Source organism: Seriola dumerili, unplaced genomic scaffold (assembly GCF_002260705.1).
Source record: "Seriola dumerili isolate Sdu_G_001 unplaced genomic scaffold, Sdu_1.0 BDQW01000003.1, whole genome shotgun sequence".
NCBI lineage: Eukaryota > Metazoa > Chordata > Actinopteri > Carangiformes > Carangidae > Seriola > Seriola dumerili.
In genome coordinates this window covers 1096251-1114506 of record NW_019174258.1, presented here as the reverse complement: position 1 = coordinate 1114506, position 18256 = coordinate 1096251, and the positions used below count along the sequence as shown (strand labels likewise).

At 38.4% G+C, this 18256-nt stretch overlaps 2 protein-coding genes across 4 annotated transcripts; both read right to left on the bottom strand.

Moving 5' to 3' along the window:
- Positions 1–231: 231 nt before the first annotated feature.
- mns1 (meiosis specific nuclear structural 1) lies at positions 232–4634 on the bottom strand. Its single transcript, XM_022741116.1, has 10 exons — positions 4485–4634; positions 4138–4347; positions 3182–3309; positions 2937–3039; positions 2434–2663; positions 1930–2146; positions 1704–1811; positions 953–1210; positions 460–585; positions 232–364 (listed from the first exon to the last, which is right to left on the bottom strand). The coding sequence occupies exons 1-10, from the start codon at positions 4485–4487 to the stop codon at positions 257–259; spliced, it is 1491 nt and encodes a 496-aa protein (XP_022596837.1). The 5' UTR covers positions 4488–4634; the 3' UTR covers positions 232–256.
- Positions 4635–5419: 785 nt separating this feature from the next.
- On the bottom strand, positions 5420–18030 carry znf280d (zinc finger protein 280D). Of its 3 annotated transcripts, none has more exons than XM_022746108.1 (18): positions 17740–18030; positions 14744–14868; positions 14338–14543; positions 14099–14198; positions 13715–13939; positions 13531–13602; positions 13294–13400; positions 12901–13085; positions 11018–11175; positions 10822–10922; positions 10585–10731; positions 9994–10128; positions 9670–9896; positions 8489–8629; positions 8314–8382; positions 8100–8215; positions 7986–8010; positions 5420–7474 (listed from the first exon to the last, which is right to left on the bottom strand). In XM_022746108.1, the coding sequence occupies exons 2-18, from the start codon at positions 14859–14861 to the stop codon at positions 7084–7086; spliced, it is 2523 nt and encodes an 840-aa protein (XP_022601829.1). In that variant the 5' UTR covers positions 14862–14868; positions 17740–18030; the 3' UTR covers positions 5420–7083. The 3 variants fall into 3 exon arrangements, with proteins under 3 accessions (XP_022601829.1, XP_022601836.1, XP_022601843.1); XM_022746115.1 differs by having other exon boundaries at positions 7986–8007; XM_022746122.1 differs by lacking the exon at positions 7986–8010 and having other exon boundaries at positions 7339–7474.
- Between the last annotated feature and the right edge of the window lie 226 nt (positions 18031–18256).

Below are 18256 nucleotides of genomic sequence, written 5' to 3'. Positions count from 1 at the left end.
CTGGTGAAAATTAAAGTGGATTAAAAGCTTAAGTTTGCAGTCTTTAAGAATTTGATTAGTTTGAGTTTAGAGCTTGAATTCAGAGGGAATTTAGATGTAGAGATTCCTTTCCTTATCATTATAACATTCAGTCACCAGATCCTTTTTAGAATAGATTTTAATTGAAACAAAACCACCATGAACACTAAGAAACAAAAAAAATAGTTATCACTGTAACCTCAAACCGCCCTCTAGTGGCACGCTGGAAGAACAAAGTTTAATCATCACCGTCCCAGCCATCGTCAGAGAAGACGGACGGACGTGCTTTAAAGTTCTTTCTGAAGTCTTCATCAAAGTGCTCCAGGTCATCTTCACGGAGCAAGCCCTGAAAGTAGATACGCCGATGGTCATACACTTGTTTGATCTACAGATGATGTGAAGCTGTGTAAATGATTTATGATTTCATTGACTGCCACATACCCGCGGTAAGTATCCAAGAAGTTTTGTTGCATGACGTTTAAGAAGTTGCTGCCTCTCTTCTTCAATTATCTGTCTACGCAGTGCCTCCCTCTCCTGCTCAATCGCTCTTTCTTTAGCCTCCAGTTCCTGGAAGAGAATGATTCAAATGTCATTATCAAAGCATGTCGTTCAAAGCTGACAGTTCAATCAAAAGTTGATACAGATTAACCATGTATTATGTATGATGTGTTTCACTCATGTTGCTCAAATACAACTTTCTATGGAAAAATCTGTTAGTATTCTCTCAAGCTCCGCCAATTTTCTCTGTTCACGTTGGGATCATTTAATATATACAATACATCTTTGTCCTTAAGACTTAAACATCCATTATAATCAAGATAAAACCTGGTTATTGCTACCTATGTTGCCTTTCACAGCGTCGTACTAGCAGTACTGACAGTTAAACCAACTTATTCCCGATGTAATTATGCACACAATTAAGCGTGGTTCATACCATGTCAGCCTCACGCTGCCGTCTCCTGTCCTCTATCAGTTTCTCCACCTCGCGTTTGTGCTCAAGTTGCTTCATGCGTCGTTTTTGAGCATTCATCTGCTCTATCCGATCGTCCTCTGCAAACTTAGCCATCATTATTTTCCTGAAGGCCTCCTCCTCCTCTTTCTCTGCCTGCCTCTGCATCTCTTTGAAAGCCATCTGCTCCTGGCAGGTCTGCTGCATCATCAGCCTCTGTCTGATTTTCTTCTCCATCGCTTCCTGTTAGGTGAAAGTTTTAAAAAATATTAGGGTAATTTAGGCACACTTCTAAATTCAAGTCCGAGAGCACACAGGAATGTGTATGTCTCTTGTGTCATGAGCTGCTGAGCTCAATAGTGAGTAGAGCAGTCAAAATGCCTGTTAATTAAGAGCATTACCTATTTGGGATGTTCAGACTTAGACTGCTTTGTTCAATGGGTTTGTGGTGGTCAGTGAACACGTTAAAATACAAAATAATTAGAGTAAGGCTTGGTATGATTACAACATAGCATCATAGTGCTACAATGATAACTAGCTGATTAGTCAGTCACTTACTAAGCAAAATGCCAAACAGCCCTGGTTGGAGCTCTTCAAATTTGAGTAATCCTTACTTGCACCCCTAACATATATAAAATGTTATTTTTTGTATATCGCCTTTGTCTGTATTTAAATCAGAATTGCTGAACAGGTATGTTTAAAAAGTAGTGATAGTAGTAGTAGTAATGATACTTACAATATCTCTCTGCCTGTTAGCCTCTTCTTGTTCTTCTAAACAAAGTTCTTCACGGACTCGCTCCATCTCTTCACGCTGCTGCCTCTCCTCTTCAATCTTCTTAGACAGCTACAGGAGAAGTGGAAGGAGTGATATTTGAAACCAGAAGCAGGCATTTGTCACTGAATGAACAGATAAATGGATGAGAAAAAGAGAAAAAGTTGTCTCAACAAAAAGAAGTCTCAACTATTTTATGAAGATGGTCTTTGGCCTCTTCCCTCTCTCTGATCTTAGCCATTCTGCTCTCCTCCATGTGCTGCTGATGGGTCGCAAACTCCATGATACGTCTGTTTTCGGCCTCCATCCTTTCTTGCTCCATGCGTCTCCACTCAGTCTGCTGTCTCTTGAATTCTTCAATGTGCTGCTTAGTGGCTCTGACCTTCTCCAGTTTCAGCTGTTGCTCCCTTCACCAGAAAAACATTTTTCAATAAAGCCATTATACTAAATTTTTCATGTTTTCTCTACAAAGAGGTGACTCTGTAATCAAAATGCATACTCATACTGAAGCAGTGAATTAAAAATATGTACAATATTAGTTGCATGAATAAATTCACTGATTGAATTTGTAAGCCACTTGAAATTTTAACTGAATGCAATGATAATTTTGCAGTTTCAAGCATATTACACAAGTTGACTGAACATATCTTCTGTCTTTAACTGAACAGGCATGAATTATGAGTGAGGGACTCACATTTGATTCTCCTCGTAAATCTTCCTGACAATCTCGTCCACCATGAGCTTCTCTTTGAGGAACTCCTCGTATGCCTCTTGTCTTTTGCGCTCCTTCTCCATGAGCTGCTGCTCCAGCTCCCTCTGATACTGCACAAGCTCCTCGTGGCGTTTCTGCTCCAGCTTCTGCTGCTCAACGGCTGCTTGCTCGCGTTCGCTCTTCATCTTGCGAGCAAAGTCTGCCTCCTCACGCTAATGAAAGACAGAAGACATACACAGTACATAGTACGTAGGCTTCACCAAAGAAATAGGGTTTTGGTATTTGGAACTTTCTGTTCAAATTAAAATTAAATCGTGATGTGTAATTCTCAATACTTTTGACCCATGTATACAGCTGAACAAAGACTATAGTTAATTTTAGCCATTGTAGTCCCCTGAAGTATTTTCTAAATTCACATCTAGCAGTTCAAAAAAAAAAAAGAAAAAAAGTTGTAACTGATTGAAATCAACAAGGACAGTGCTCACCATTGTCTCAAACCTCATAGCTTCCTGCTCAGCAATCTGTGCAGCTCTTTCCTTGTTCAGATATGCAGATTTCAGTTTTGACTCCAATTCTCGAAGCTCAATGCTGAAAAGATTTAAATAGAGTTTTAAAAATGAATACAAGTAATGTAGAGACCAAAGCAGAGAAAGATTGCACAAAAGCAGTACGTGTTTCATTTGTAGACTAACACAGAATATACAGTAAGTCAAGGTAATGAAGTACATACCTGTTCTCTTTGATATGTTGCCTTATTTTCTCTTCTCTTTGCTTCTCATAGTCTATGCGGGCCAACTCTTTAGCCATTCTCTCCTCTTGTTCAAGTTGTTTTTCCCTGTTTATTCTCTCCTCCTCTGCCTGCAAATCAAATTTAATTATGCCTATAACATCTGAGTTCAGGTACAGTACACATACAATACAATACCTTGATGATACAGTGAGAAACCCTCACACTACTCACACTACCTCATATCTGTGCACTACAAGTATTCAGTTGTAGTGTATAATACTAATAATAGCCTTTTATTGCAACTATTATGGAAGTTTTTTATTCCAAATTTGTTTATATTTAATTTAACTTATTCTGTAGTCCATTCTAATTTATTTATGTCTTTTTCATACAGTCTCTGTGTGTAGCATGAAATGAGATACAACAAAATTTAATTGTTCAGTCCTGTATAGTGTAATGACATCAAAGCTAATGCTTAAATGTTCTTGTGAAATGACTGTAGGAATCTAGTTTTAAGACCTTAACTGTTTTAGTTTCCATTGTTATCATTTGTTGTTTTATCAAATTGCTGCAATTCTTCTGTGTGTCAAGTAATAAACACACAGAGAACCTGGGGCAAAGTAGCTTCAGTCCATCACAGGAGCACTGTATGTATAAAATCATCATGTCTGACAATTATTTTCTATAATAATTAATTGATTGTTCAGTCTATGAAATGTCACAAACAGATGTTGAGTTGACGATCACAGAAAACTATGAAAACTAGCAAGTATTCACATTTGAGAAGCTGGTACTCGTGAACTTTTGGCATGTTTGCTTAATAAAAAGGGTGAATAAATTGTCTGTCACTTGAGTAAGCGATTAATTAAGTACGGTATTCATTTCAGCTCTACAGTGCTGCTTAGTTTCTGGTGTCTGGGGAAATAATGTACAACCAGCACAAACAGATAGCATACCTTTAGCAGAGAGCTTTCCATTTGCCTCTCCTTGAGCTCCTCCTGCATCTGTCGCAGGTGTCTCCTCCTCTCAAAGCTCTCCTCGTCCCGCAGACTGGCCTGCAGCTGCCTCTCTCTGTCCACACGGCTGGCCTCATGCTGTCTCTGCTGCTCTTGCCTCTGGCGTTGAGCCATTAACCTCTGCTGCTGGCTGTAGGCCCAGTTACGACTCTGTACCGATGGGAAAGACTTGTGAAACTTGAAAACAGGTTAACACTAACAGGTTTGCCCATGTTGACAGCGTGGTAAACTGCTCTGTTTGTAGCATCCAAGCTAACTCTAACTTCGGTTTGCCAACGAGGATTTACCATGTTTGTCCTGAATTTCGTCGATTCCAGCGTTTTTAGCCTTATTCCTCTTTACTCACTTATTCCTTGAATTAACTTAAAGCGATTGTCGATGTACAGCTGTCCTGAACCGTTAATTACTTTACCGGAGGTGTCGCTGGGTTTCCTCGATTGTTTAGCGTCTCGTTGTCCTGGGAACGCCGCGTCGCCTCACGCTCAGCCAATAAAAATGAGTTTTGACAATGTCGTCAGGTCCGGGAAAATTAAAATGAATCCCCATCATATATAAAGATATACACTCTATGAAGATGTATATGCATATAGGTTCTTAGACGTTTTGACTGTTGTATTGTATATAAAGCTATTCAGTATATAAACCTAAACGGTATATACCGTTTATAAAGTTATACATACTGTGTATGGGTATATATCCAGTCTATGATCTGTACCTTCACATCACATTCACCACTGTGATAAAGGTATGTAAGTACAGCCAGGAAAATGTCTCCTGAACAGCAGCAAGACATCCAGACTGAGACATAAATGACTACAAATAGATAGATAGACTATAGTTCTTTTATATATAGTATGTATATATAAAACTTTAAGGCTGTGTTATCTTCATTTTAAGGGTCGAATAGGTTTTGCGTCTTCAGATAAATTTTTATTTGTGGGAGAGGGGCCAAAAATGGCTCTTTTAATAGTAAAGGTTGCAGACCCCTGACTTAGGGGAAATTCATGTAACTCATTTTGCATCTCTTTGTGGTTATTTTGTCTTTGCAATTGTCTTGTCTCTCTGTAGCACTGTTTTGTGGTTGCTTTTTCGTCTTTGTGGTCATTTTATTGACTGTCCAACAAGACTTGTTAAGTCACTGTGGACATTCAGGACCTAGTGGTCTGGCTGTTTTAGAAAACAATGTTCAGAAAAATAGCACCCAAAAACGCAACCTCTTGTATTAAAGATTTATTTACATAACAGAAAAACACCGATCCAAACCCAGTAGTTTACAGATCTCTGAGGAAAATGTGTCCTAAGGGGAACACAGTATATCTTTAGAGGAATGTATTCAAAACAGACTCGGGGGGTTACATTTACAGTGCCATCATAGACATAGATGCATTTAAGGACTTGCTCTAGCGATACTTTATATAAAAGGGAAAACCCTTTTTAAAAATCTATGACATAAACAATGACATTTGACATTTTAAGCCACACAAAGTAAACAAAACGCAGTGTATAAAATATTCCCAGAGCCACCGGGAATTTGCCTTTTTTCAATAAATGCAAAATAAAAGGCAACTTAATCAACCAGCAGCTGGGACATAAAAACTGATTGACAGATTTAATCAAGTTGACGTGTCGTGCTGAGCACCTGTGCCCAAGGTAACGTGTATGCATTTCTTTTACAGGCTGGCACTGAATAAAGTTAAAAGAAAGACAGCTATTATTTTGCTCATTCCTCAAATAGTTGTGGTCATTTTCCTCCTAATGCCCCTTTCCATTGCTGGAGTTTTGTCCCAGCCACACTTTCCACAAAACTAACATTCTCTTTCTCAGGGAATAAATGTCATACTAATATTTTCTCTATATGTACTACTGAATTTATTAATGGTTTTGAAGCAACTTTCTGTGTGCCGAGATAATAGTTACTGATACATTCACACCTCAGCTCTCAACAATATACCTGTTCCACATCAATTATAGACTGACATTCCTGCCACAAACCAGGATCTTTCTGTAAACAATGTATACATTTCAGCAATACTGTATGTTTTCGTTGTTGGTATACCAACCACAGATTCAATATAAAAAGGGAGCTGCTTGTGATCACAAAAAATACTGAACACATTATACAATGATAGAAAACCACAGATTAAAGGACGATAAAAATCTAAAAATCATCTCAACTCACACACAAAATAGTCTTGGAACTTAAATTATATTAATAAATCATACAAGCGAATATGAGAATGTATATTTTGTGCCACTGAATGTGTTTTTGGGGGTAAATCTTGTTTTAGAATTTTACGGTCAGATCACAGATATATGTGTTCGTCTTTGTCAGTTAAGCAGATAAAAGTCTGACACTGAGGATCACGAGCAGAGCCAAGTACTGTCCTCCTTCTGGCAGATGGGGTTTCCTTAGGGATAACATCAACCAATTTTTGAAACATTTAAGAAATATTAAATGAGCCACAGTCATTTAAGTCTAATCAACAACAGACACTGCATGGAATCAGTCTAAGTGCAGAATAACAATTTCTGATGTTTGCAAATGTTCTCATTAGATACTTTATGGGGAAAATAAAATTGTAGGGTATGCATTTTTATTCATTAATACAATAAAACCTTACATAGGTTTAGGGAATGCAAGTTTGGCAGAGGAGTTAAAGAAAAAAAAAAAACCTGTGATAAAGTATTTTTTTTCCCAAGCGTTGAAACTGACTTACCAAACACATGAATCTTGAGTAGTAGTAGGAGCAAATACCAGCAGCCAAAGCAACATCATTATATAATTGATGTTTGTAAAAGAAATTACTCTGCAGTGGTATGGCTGACGCAGTTATTTTTAACTTTGCAGACCTCTCTTGTTTGTCATGTGCATCGTTTAGTACAAGTTCATTCAGCTTTAGTTTCATGTTCCCTATGGTCAGGGACAATCCCTTCGACAGGGAGCTGCTCTGCGATATCTGAGCTCTCAGAGTTATCCACCGACCCATCACCGAGATCTAAAACCTGATCTGATGTGCAGGAAGACGATGAAGCGGGCAGCGAAGACTGCTTTACTTCTCCTTTAATGGAACCTTCATTGATGATTATTTCTGTGGAATCCTTTTTCTGATCACCTGCTGGTAACATTGGCTCCGGTTCTGGTTGACCAACGGTGGCAACAGTAACACTTCCAGGTGTGGCACTTTCAACTAGTTTCAAGCCCATTTCCTTTGGTCTTTGAGCGGGTGCTGATGTCAAGAGGTACAAGACTCTTGCTGGCTGCCCCAAGACGAGATGCCTGAATGAAAAGAAGAAGGCAGCATAACAAAGGGATATCTCAGATTCACATGCAATTACCAACACGCTCTGATCAACTATTACCAAACACTGTCAGCAAATATTAAAATAGTTTAATATTTGAAAGTAGTAATGGACATTTGCAAACACTTAGGATAAGGAAACCTGAGGAGCAACTGCATTGGGACTGTATTTTTTTGGTACCATAAAGGGAACTCCCCCAATTTTACACATGAAGGTCACTCTACTAGTCACAGGCAGCTTGTAAAAACATTCGATAATGTTGTTGTCTGAGCAAATGACATCACTTGCATTTGGCACTTGACCTTTGTTTTACCATTTTTTTTTTAACTGTCTTTCGTGGGTATCTCAACTTTATGGAAGTGATACTAAATCACTGGCAAACTCCTTTAAGGATTTAATGAATGTTTCTCTGGTCTTTTACACTGTCAAGTGTCTTTTCTCATATATTAAAGACAAACAAGAGAAAAGATGTAGCAGTTTCTACTCACACTCGATCTTTGGCTTTGGTATCTGCTGGGTTAAACACAAGAGAGCTTTTTCAAGAAACTTGTATGACTCAACACCAGCCATGACTCAGCTGGTACAAGAGGAAAAAAACATACCTTTCTCCTGAATGACTTTGCATATGTGATTTGGTCGATCAGTTAAATGTTTGGTCATCAAGTCACCACCTGATGCATCCACCAGGAGGTCACAGTTGAGACAGACCAGGGTTAATCTGGGGGAAAAACAAACAAATCTTCTGTCATGTTCAATTTCATACAGAAAACACTGTATTCTGTGTTGTGCAAAACATAAGTTATGACGCATACTTACTTTAATGTAGATGAATTTTTCTTATGATCCATTTTCGAGAATCTGTTTTTTTTGATGGTACTATGAAATCTAACAAATGCCAAAGAAAGAGTTGTCACAAGATCTGTCAAATAAATACAGTGAACCTAAAATCAAGTGCCACAAATATTGATTCAATTAAAAAATTGTTATTCACCTTATCATATGATTCCCAATTGAAACTTTGCAACTTGTACGATATTTGCACGCACCACAATTTGAAAGCATTGGGAAATGAGAAAAGAAGTGGTCGATTTCTGTCTTGCACTCGATGCACGTGTGACGCCCTCCACTGGCTCTGCAAATTGGAAATGAGAAAAACAGCATAAAACACAAAGTTCAACCATATGGTTTGAAAGGACGTTTTGTTTAAACATTTGAAAGACTTTCCCTTCAGGATTGAAGCCAGATTTCAAGATACTGCAAAGGATAAGCAATGTGAGTTTTGTTAGGGTGTTAATTATTTTAACTGCAACAATTCGAGTTGCTTCATTATCGCAAACGCACAAACCCATAACCAATTACCTTTTTTAATTTTCTCCTGAGGCCTGCAGGTTCCTAATTTTATTCTACTGGTTTGGACTCTTCTATTATACCACTATATTATCCTACATGAACATACAACAACATACCGTGAGTCCAATTAGCCCATTTTAAAGAAAGAAATCCCAGACTATCTACTGAACACCATATTATTTTTAGCCAGCCTAATGAAGTGTGTCTGGAAAATTAGCAATTAGCTGCTTTGTGTATTAGGAGGGGCTTTAATAACATCTATTAATTTGCTGTCATAAATACCCTGGAGGTGGGGGCCAGGATGGGATGAGGGATTCTGAATGATTCAGAGGACCCAAAAATGGACATGTCTGGGTCTGATTATTTATTTTTGGGGGCCCAAATGTTTGTTTTTTTTCAAGCTGCCCAAGAGCCAAACCCATTCATTAAAATAATCTCTACATTGTTTAAGATTGGAGTGCAAACATTTCATGCATTCATATAAAGGAGCCAAAGCAAAGTCAAATCTGACTTTTTTCTTCATCTTTGATCAGTTCAACTGACATTAAGGACTCAGCCATCAAAATCAACTCAGTCTGTGTTGAATGCTTCTTAGACAGTACTCCCATTCTGCTCATTCTTCTTCCTCCACATCCCAGATTATTCTTTTCATTTTTAACCTAAAGCCTTCCAATAACATAGATTTGACCCTTTGTTGGTTTTTTAAATTGTAGCATAAATGATCAGTCTGTATTACCAAAAAAGTGTGTTATGGTTTCCATTAAAATAAGAGTTGTTGCTGTAGTGTATCTGACCGCTGTGTGAAAAAGAAAATTTAATAACCTGAGATTCCTGAGTGCCAGGTTGTGCTTGCCATTTCGAGCATCTTGCTTCTTGTTCTGAGCTGTCTTGGCTTTTCCTGCTCCAGAGACGTTCGATTTAGACTTGGATACGCTGACTGGAGGTTTGGTTTGCTGACTGAAACTTAGTGTTTCTGGAGTAAAGCCTGATCGCTCAGGGGAGATCTGCACTACGGGTGTCTTTCCTGTGAGGGAGGCTCGAATGGTCACCTGGAAGGATAACACAATATGTAATGATGCTGAATTAAATTTGTATTAATCTAAGAACATTTAAAATAACTGATGTATTGATTTTGTTATGTCAGACCTTTGTACCCGGAGGGAGGCCCTCCAGGGCTTTAGGTTTTCTGAAAGTCTTGTGGACGTGAGTCCTGTGCTCCACTTTCTCCTTGTAGGTGAGGAAATTCAGTCTGCATTTTCCACACCGATGGATCCCTTTTTTCTGAAGTAGAAAAAACATCAGTGTAGAAACACAAAAATGTGATTAATAAGCAGTGTGAGTAGAGGCCAATTGCTGAGATGCTTCATTTAGATTCACTGGAAAGGTATAACGAGTATGAGAGCAAAGGCTTTCATTTCTATTAATAGAACAGCAATTAATTTTGTAATATTCCACCTCTACCATATCTATTGCTCCTTTAGGGCAGGTGAAGCGAGGTGGGTTTTATGTCATCTTTTTATGTATAACAGTAAGGTGCTGGGCAGACAACAAAATCAATCCAGCCTTGGATTTGGAGCTAAAAGCACAAACCAAAAGTACGAATCTATACAATCAGGAGACTACAACAAAGGCACATGGCTCTGTGACTCCAATCCACTCCATCTGTGTTACATTTGAAATGACACTTGGAAAGGTTTACTAGCTTTACAACAGACTGGATGAAATGCAGCATCATACCTGATGTTTCATGTAGTGCTGCATGTACATATGACTACTTCTATTAACTTTGAGGCAGAAGGGACAGAGTAGGTCTTTTGTGTTTTCATGGACACTTCGGAAATGTGCCTCCACATCTGAGAAGAAAGAGGACCTGTAATTGCACACCTGTAGAAACAACAAATCAGAATTTCAATATCAGTAAATGGTATCCTAGAAACGTTAAAACAAACCACAACTCAGTAACAAGCAACCGACCTGGCAGACATAAGGCATTTCCCCGGGCTTGTGGTTATCCTTCATGTGTTCCAGAAGTACCTGCTCTGACTCAAACGCCAGCTCACATATCTTGCAGTTGGCTGAAAAAGGAAAGAAGAAAATGATAAATGGCCACTAAGTGTCTAACTAAACTGTCACATCTATACATTGAGCTGCACAGATCATTATGTCATACTTGAAGATTCGATCGGGCTGTGAGCACTCTCGATGTGGCACTGCAGCTGGAATGGAGTCATATACTGTCGGTAGCAATGCTGGCATGTTGTGTGGCTCTCCCAGCTCTCACTGTTCTGCTTTTCCAGCTCCAGGTGGTGTTTCATATGGTTCATGAACCTGCATGGTGGGGTAGACACACAGCAGTTAACAATTCAATTTACAAGATAACTATATATATAGAATATATATAGATAGAAATATACAAAACATTAATTGGCAACTATTTTTAATTGATTACTTGTCCCAATCATTTTTAATACAAAAATGGCAACGTTTGCGGGCAACAGCTTCTGAAACATGACGATTTGCTGCTTTTCTTTGTGATGTACAGTATAACAGTTAATATGAATGTATTTCTTTGTGCGTGCCACACACATCCCTTTATTCATGAAACAAAACAGTGTGTGCAAGGATATTTCATCAGCACACACTCAAGCAACTCAGGGTTAAATTAACTGATCAAAATAATAGAAAAAAAAAAAAAGAACAAAAACGTTAACAGAATAAAAAAGAAAACCTTAACTGAGGACGCATAATCTACATATGCAAGAAATGTGCAGTTATTTGAGGAATATTTCAGTTTTTAAAAGACAAACAAGACACATAAAAAACAAAACCAATGTCAAGTAGTGGGGGGAAAAAATTCAATATTCATGGCCTGCATGCATGTAGCGGTTATGGACCAGGTCTTGAGGGGTTTAAAGATAAATGAAGTATTCTCCTTGCACCTCACTTTCTAAGCGTGTATAATGGCCATTATAATATCAGCAATTACACACAGATTTTTGTTTTGCCTAATGATGTAGCGCTCTGCGGCTGCAACGAGTACCTCCAGTTACCTGCCACTGCTGCCCTGACGAGGCATGGCCCATTTTTCAGCCTGTACATTCTGCCACCTCAGCTCCCCTAATAGAAATTTTTATGTGGATGAACTATGACCTCGAGTGTGGTTGCTGTACAAATGTGTTTCCCCATTAAAAGAAGCTTACAGAAGCTTTTTTTGCAATGTTCTGAAGCAGAAGTTATTTAATCAAAGGAGCAGTTCTTACTCCACCTAAAGTAGCAGTCATTTTTCATCTTTAGGCCCAAGAGGGAAAACGGTCCGATACCGTCATCCATCTGAGAAGAAAACTGCAGCGAGAGCCCAAGAATATGTCCACTCCTTTACCGGCAATGGACAGATCTCTCTTCAGCAGTCTGCCGTTTGAGAGAATATGAATTTTTGTATGTGGACTGTTTGGACCAGAAACTCTTTCTTCACATTTACTCGCAATGATGGGTTTAAAAAGGAAACTCACATTGCAGCTTAAGTTTGTAGCAGTTACAAACAACACAAGTACACACAAACATCATAATAGATTTAAATCCATGTGAACTGCCCCACTGTTGCTTAATAATTGTTTCAAATGCTCAGAAAAATGACGATATGAAAACAATATGACAATATGAAAGCGTTTGCTGGTAGTAGACCCTTCAGTACAGAGAATTATCACCCCTCAAGTTTTATGGAGCTTTTTTTGCTAGTTTCACCTCAGTGTGTAGCTGTCTGCCTGCAACTTTACTGTTTTGGTTCACTGTCACTGGTGAACATAGTGGAGCATTTAGCAACTACAGGGACAGATATTTCACTCAGGAGTTGGTAGAGACCAACAGCTAAAAGAGTGATAATTGGACTTATATTTGGACTTATGTCATAATGCAAAATTCAAAGCTGCACTGTGCCCCTTATTTTATATTTTCAGTTGACATGGTATACTTAGCAAGGAAAGACCATAAAATATGGAAAAAAAGTTGATTATTACCCTGCTATTTTACTAACGGCAAGCGAAAACATTGTCATACCTGATGTTGTTCTTGAGAACTTTCAAACAGCTCTGGCACTTGAAAGTAGTGTTGGTCTTCTGCACCTCCTTGTTCCCATCTCCCTCAAACCGACCGTAGTAGAAATCTGAGACCAGCATAATGCGCTTGTTTGCACTCATGTTCTGGGCTGATGTAGGTGTACTTTCAATATTTGTACAGCAACTCTGCAATAATGAAGCATTTTACATGAATATTTCAACTTCATGCTGATGTCTGATTTGTTTAAACAAAGATGCAAACACATTAAGAACATTTTACTGAATAAGAAATTATATCTGAGTGCACATTTTTATATATATATTTTTTTAAATATCTACATTATGTTATTTTTGTTTCCACTCATGGACTATACTTCCCAAGAGTTTTACTCACTGTCATATGAAAATTCAGGTCTTCTTGTGTAAGGAATTCTTCTTGACACTTGGAGCACTTTTGCTTTAAAATCCCATTTTCCACTCGGACAGTTACTTTTGCCGGCCCTGCAGAAGACCAGTTAGATGTTACAAATAAGATACTGACACAAAAGAGGAACATAGATTGGGTTTAAGGTTTGTTTACAGTAATGAAAAAAACAGTGTCTATACAATTCCTGTGGTAACAGACACTTACCCAAATCAAGCTTTGCTCTTTTTGGAGTGCTGTCTATTTGCTGTGGTAGCAATCGTTTGACTGGGCTTTGATCTGTGTGAAATTCATGAAATGTATGAAAAATGCATTTACATTTAAGTCACTGCCAGCTGATTGAGCTACAAGTGTCGTAAAATAGTATGGTTAAATCTAAAAAAAAAATCACCTCTGTTGGTGCTATTGGCCTGTATAGGTAGACAGAAGGTCTGAAGAGTCTGGGAGTTCGGCCGGTTGGGTTGCAGCTGGTTAGTTTGTGTTGAATACACAGCAGGACTCTGGACGTTAGACAACGTCACAACGTTGTTGCTGATTTGTTGCACCTGAGGCCTGTGGACAGCACCAGGTATTACTGTGCCTGGACTGACCTGCTGAAAAAGCTGCTGCTGACCAGCTGAAAAACAGAGGATACAAATCCTTAAATCCTTAAGACAATTTTGGCATTGCCACATTGAAACTATAAAAGCTTTTGATGAAGCTTTTCTATTACATCACAAAATCACTCATTAGAGGGGAAAGAAGATCATCAGAAATATATTATACTTAGCTTTACCTGGTACAATTGTAAATGATGTCCCAGGGGGGTAATGTGTCCCAAGAGAGGCAATAAACTCACTGTTGTTTGTTATTTGCGGAGAAGTGACAATAAAGCCCTGGAAAAAAGTTTGAAACCATAACTTTGTGTATTAACCACACTAATTTAAAAAGCTGTTTACTCCATTCAAAACAAAATCACAATAACCAGATAGTTGTTCTATTTTCAAATTATTTGAGAAGTTAAGTCAACAATACCTGGTTATTGACAATAACAGGCTGCGGAGTCACTGTTGTCAGACTGGGTGCTGCAGTATTCACAGCATTTCCAACCACATTCAGTGGCAGCATTATTGGTGCAGGGCCAACGGCAGGCTGAGGAGCAGGACGCTTTATTTCTTGTTTCCCTGCACTGTTCCTCTGAGGAGGTGGAGGGTTAGGCTTACCATCCTTTGGGTTATTAGCTGTAAGAACATACAAGAGGAACTAAATAAGCACTTCAACGGGACATTTTGCTCTTGAAAGTAAATAAATTAAAGCAAACTCTAAGGAGAGATTATGTGCAACAAGCCGGCAAAAAAGATTAATTTTAAAACAACTGTAATTTTCATATTATGATTTAAATGCTTAACATTAATATATTTAAAAATGTGCTATGACATACAGAGCACTCCAACGAAGATAGGTTCATCATCATCATCCTCTATCAAGTGAACTTCAGGAACTTGTTTCTGCCACGGCTCCAGCTCCTCCTCAACACACTCCATAAAAAGTTCAGACATTGTGGAGCTGCAACACAAAAAACACAACAGCTAGCCAATCCTGAAGCATTTTTAAAATATTTTAAATAGTAATATTACAAAGCCATGACCAGAAGGTAAGTCCAACTTATTCATATCAAAATTAATTCTGAAAAAAGCTAAAACGAAAAGTCAAGCTATTTCAAGCTATTTCATAAACTCTTTAAGAAATATGATAATGAAATATTTTTGATACACTTATCAGCAGGAAATGCCACGTTTTTGAAGACATTCAATCATCCTCAACATTTTCAGTCTTAACAATGTAGACCCAGTGTAGTCTCAACAGATGGCAAGGAGATCAAATGTAAAAATAAGTGTGGGAGATCATTTGAGAAGGGAAATTTATAAAACATACAGTAATAGATCTTTTACAACTAAGACATTTTGACACGTCACAGTAGGAAAAGCAGTGTAGAAGTGTAGAAAGTGTAGAAAAAAAATGATGGCTGACTTAAATTTTGCTGCTTTGATTTTAGTGTCCTGATATTGTGTATGCTGACCGACCATATACAATCTTCTCAGTCTGTTCCAATATGGATGTTACTCAACCACTGGCTGTGCTGAACCACAATCTGCATTTTTTTCTACAGAGCAGCAGATGGTCTCTTTGAATGGAGTGAACACTTATTTTTAGGTGAGCCTCTTACTTGAGAGAGTGTTATATTACAGGTTGTTTGTAACTTTAATTTTGCTGCGCTATTGCGCTTCTACCAGTCAGCCTATCAGAGTTACTGCCCATGTTTAACAGACCCAAAAACCATCCAGTATTTCCAATTTAACCTATTAAATGTATCTGTTGCCTCATGTTATGTGTTTCTTCTACAGAAAACACATATTTCTGAGAAGCAGGCTCATCTTGACTTCCTTAGCACAAAAATGGACCAGACAGAATCATGTTTCAGCAGCAGGCAGCAGAGAAAATCACAAATATAGTGTTACAACATGGTGAACCCCCAAAACCAGTCTGAAAAGTACAAACGGAGAAAACTGGTGTCTTGTTAAAGTTCTATTAGCGATGACCAAGAGATTAATCATGAGGAAATAGTGCAAAGAGGATCCTCCTACTCTAGGACAGTGGCTAGACATTTTTGAAGAGATATATGAAAAATGAACTGCTTAAACCATTACAACAACACTTCTACAACCTTTGTATAAAGACTTTGACACAAATTTTGCTGTTTCCTCTGTAACAGCAAAATGAAATGAAATAATATTTACCACTCTATGACTGGTTAAACAAACTAGAGGGCTTCAAGCTAAAAACCCAAACCTCTGCAATACTGTGCACTTCATAAGTTGTTTTGGCATGTTAGCCAAAAATAGCCAGAAAAAGAGTAATATTAGCATTCATTTGGAGCCTTGTTTCTGACCTGATGAAAGTAAGTCCTCTGTTTTGGTCAGCACTGAATTTAGCTGCCAGTCGCTGCTGGAAACAAGGATAATAAGAGTGGAATTTATCCATGGTGACACCTAAAAATTGGCTGAAAAACACTAAAAAAGCCCTTTGAAGCACTTCAGCAACAACTCTCACAGTACATGCACTCATTTGTTCCATTGTTAATAAAACACATATTAGTGGACCTTTAGACCTGCATTACTTTATTTTTAACCACTTGGAGTCAACATCAAGCTATAAACACAACACTGACAGAATATCACCTTATAATGTTGCATAATGCAAACAGTTGCCTATTTAAACATCAAGCAGACACAGAGCAACACTTCCATTCAGCTGGAGGTGTGTCTCTGCCTAATAAGCTGCAAAAAACTCAAATTTAAAGGCCAGTTTGTCTGTCTGCAATTTGATGTTGGGTATGTGGTGCTGAGTTGCTTTATCAGAGCTTTCTCTCTCAAAACAGCTGCTTGCTTTGGCTAAAGCGAACTTTGGTGAGAGGTGAAAGCAGAATATTAAAACCAAAACAATAAGTCAAAAGACAATAAAATGCTATGTACAGCTGAGGGGAAACTGTAAACAACACCTAGCCATCTGAGCCAATGTTAATATCAAAATACTGATTATAGTCACTTAAAAAGTATTAGAACAGCTTAAAATAAATGAGTTTCCTTTTTGCAACAGCCAACCAGTGCACATGTAACCATTACAACAATGTATGCAAATGGTTTGAGGAAACGATAAATGTGTCAGACACCACAGTGTATATGGTGGTTATTCTGACTTGAACAGAAATGATAACTATTATTACTGGAACAAAGCTTTTTAATTATCTTCCAAGATGGCGACAGTATTGGTTGCCATTGGAGATTGCTGATGCAGGTGCAAATCCTTTTCTCAGATAAAGACACATTTCTATTTTAAGCACTATAGAAAGGCAAAAAATATATTTTTAGCCATCGTTGTTTGCTATTGGGTGACAAGGAATAAACTAGGGCCCAAGCTGTTTTCTAGCAGTATAGTTTGGTGAAATGATTTGAGAGTGTAAAGATTGCTCTTTTAGTTTTGACCCAGCCTCAGTGTGCGCAAATATTTTCCCTTCAAAACCAAATGCTAAATTCATTAAACACTGAATTACTTCAATGAAAAGAAAACTGTTAGCAACCGTCTCCAGATCTAGCACATAACTAGCTAACATTAGCATGTGTTAGCTCGGCGCTGTGTTCTCTGTTATTAGCTTCTGGGTCCCTTTCAACAGCAAGATAGCTAATGCTAACTAGCTTACGTTTGTGGTTCAACTGCTACAGCTAGTGTCGGGATCAAGGCACTAAGCACAAAAGCGGATCTTTAAGACTTCCAACACATTTCATCTCCAATGCACCGTGTCGTTACGTCCCAACAGTTATCAGTTATCGATCACCGCTCCATAACATTAGCGAGGCTCCGATTGCACGTTGGTCTTACCTGAGAGGTGGATGTTGGGACAAAGACTGCACTCAGAGTGTGGTGTGCAGGCTCTGAGTTTCTGCCTGCCTCTCTCACACCCACCCTCAGAACCGTGTCTAGATAACTTAACTTCAGCAAAGTCCTTGGACCGAGGACGATGTAGTTTAGATAGTGCGGGACTATTTCACACAGGGAGAGAGAGGGGGGTGGAAAGTACATCTGCTAGCCCAAGGCGGCGGAAACACTCAGACTGTCTGCACCAATCAGGCTACCAGCCGCATCTTTTCCTCCTCTTCTTCTTCTTCTTCTTCTTCTTTTTCTTCTTCTTCTTCTTCTTCTTCTTCTTCTTCTTCTTCTTCTTCTTCTTCTTCTTCTTCTTCTTCTTCTTCTTCTTCTTCTTCTTCTTCTTCTTCTTCTTCTTCGTCTTCATAGTCCTCGTCTTGGTCTTCTTCTTTCTTTTTGTTGAATAGTGGACAGCAACTAGTGTCTAAGGTGCATTACTGCCACCTACTGTGCTGGAGTGTGGGCCATGGGT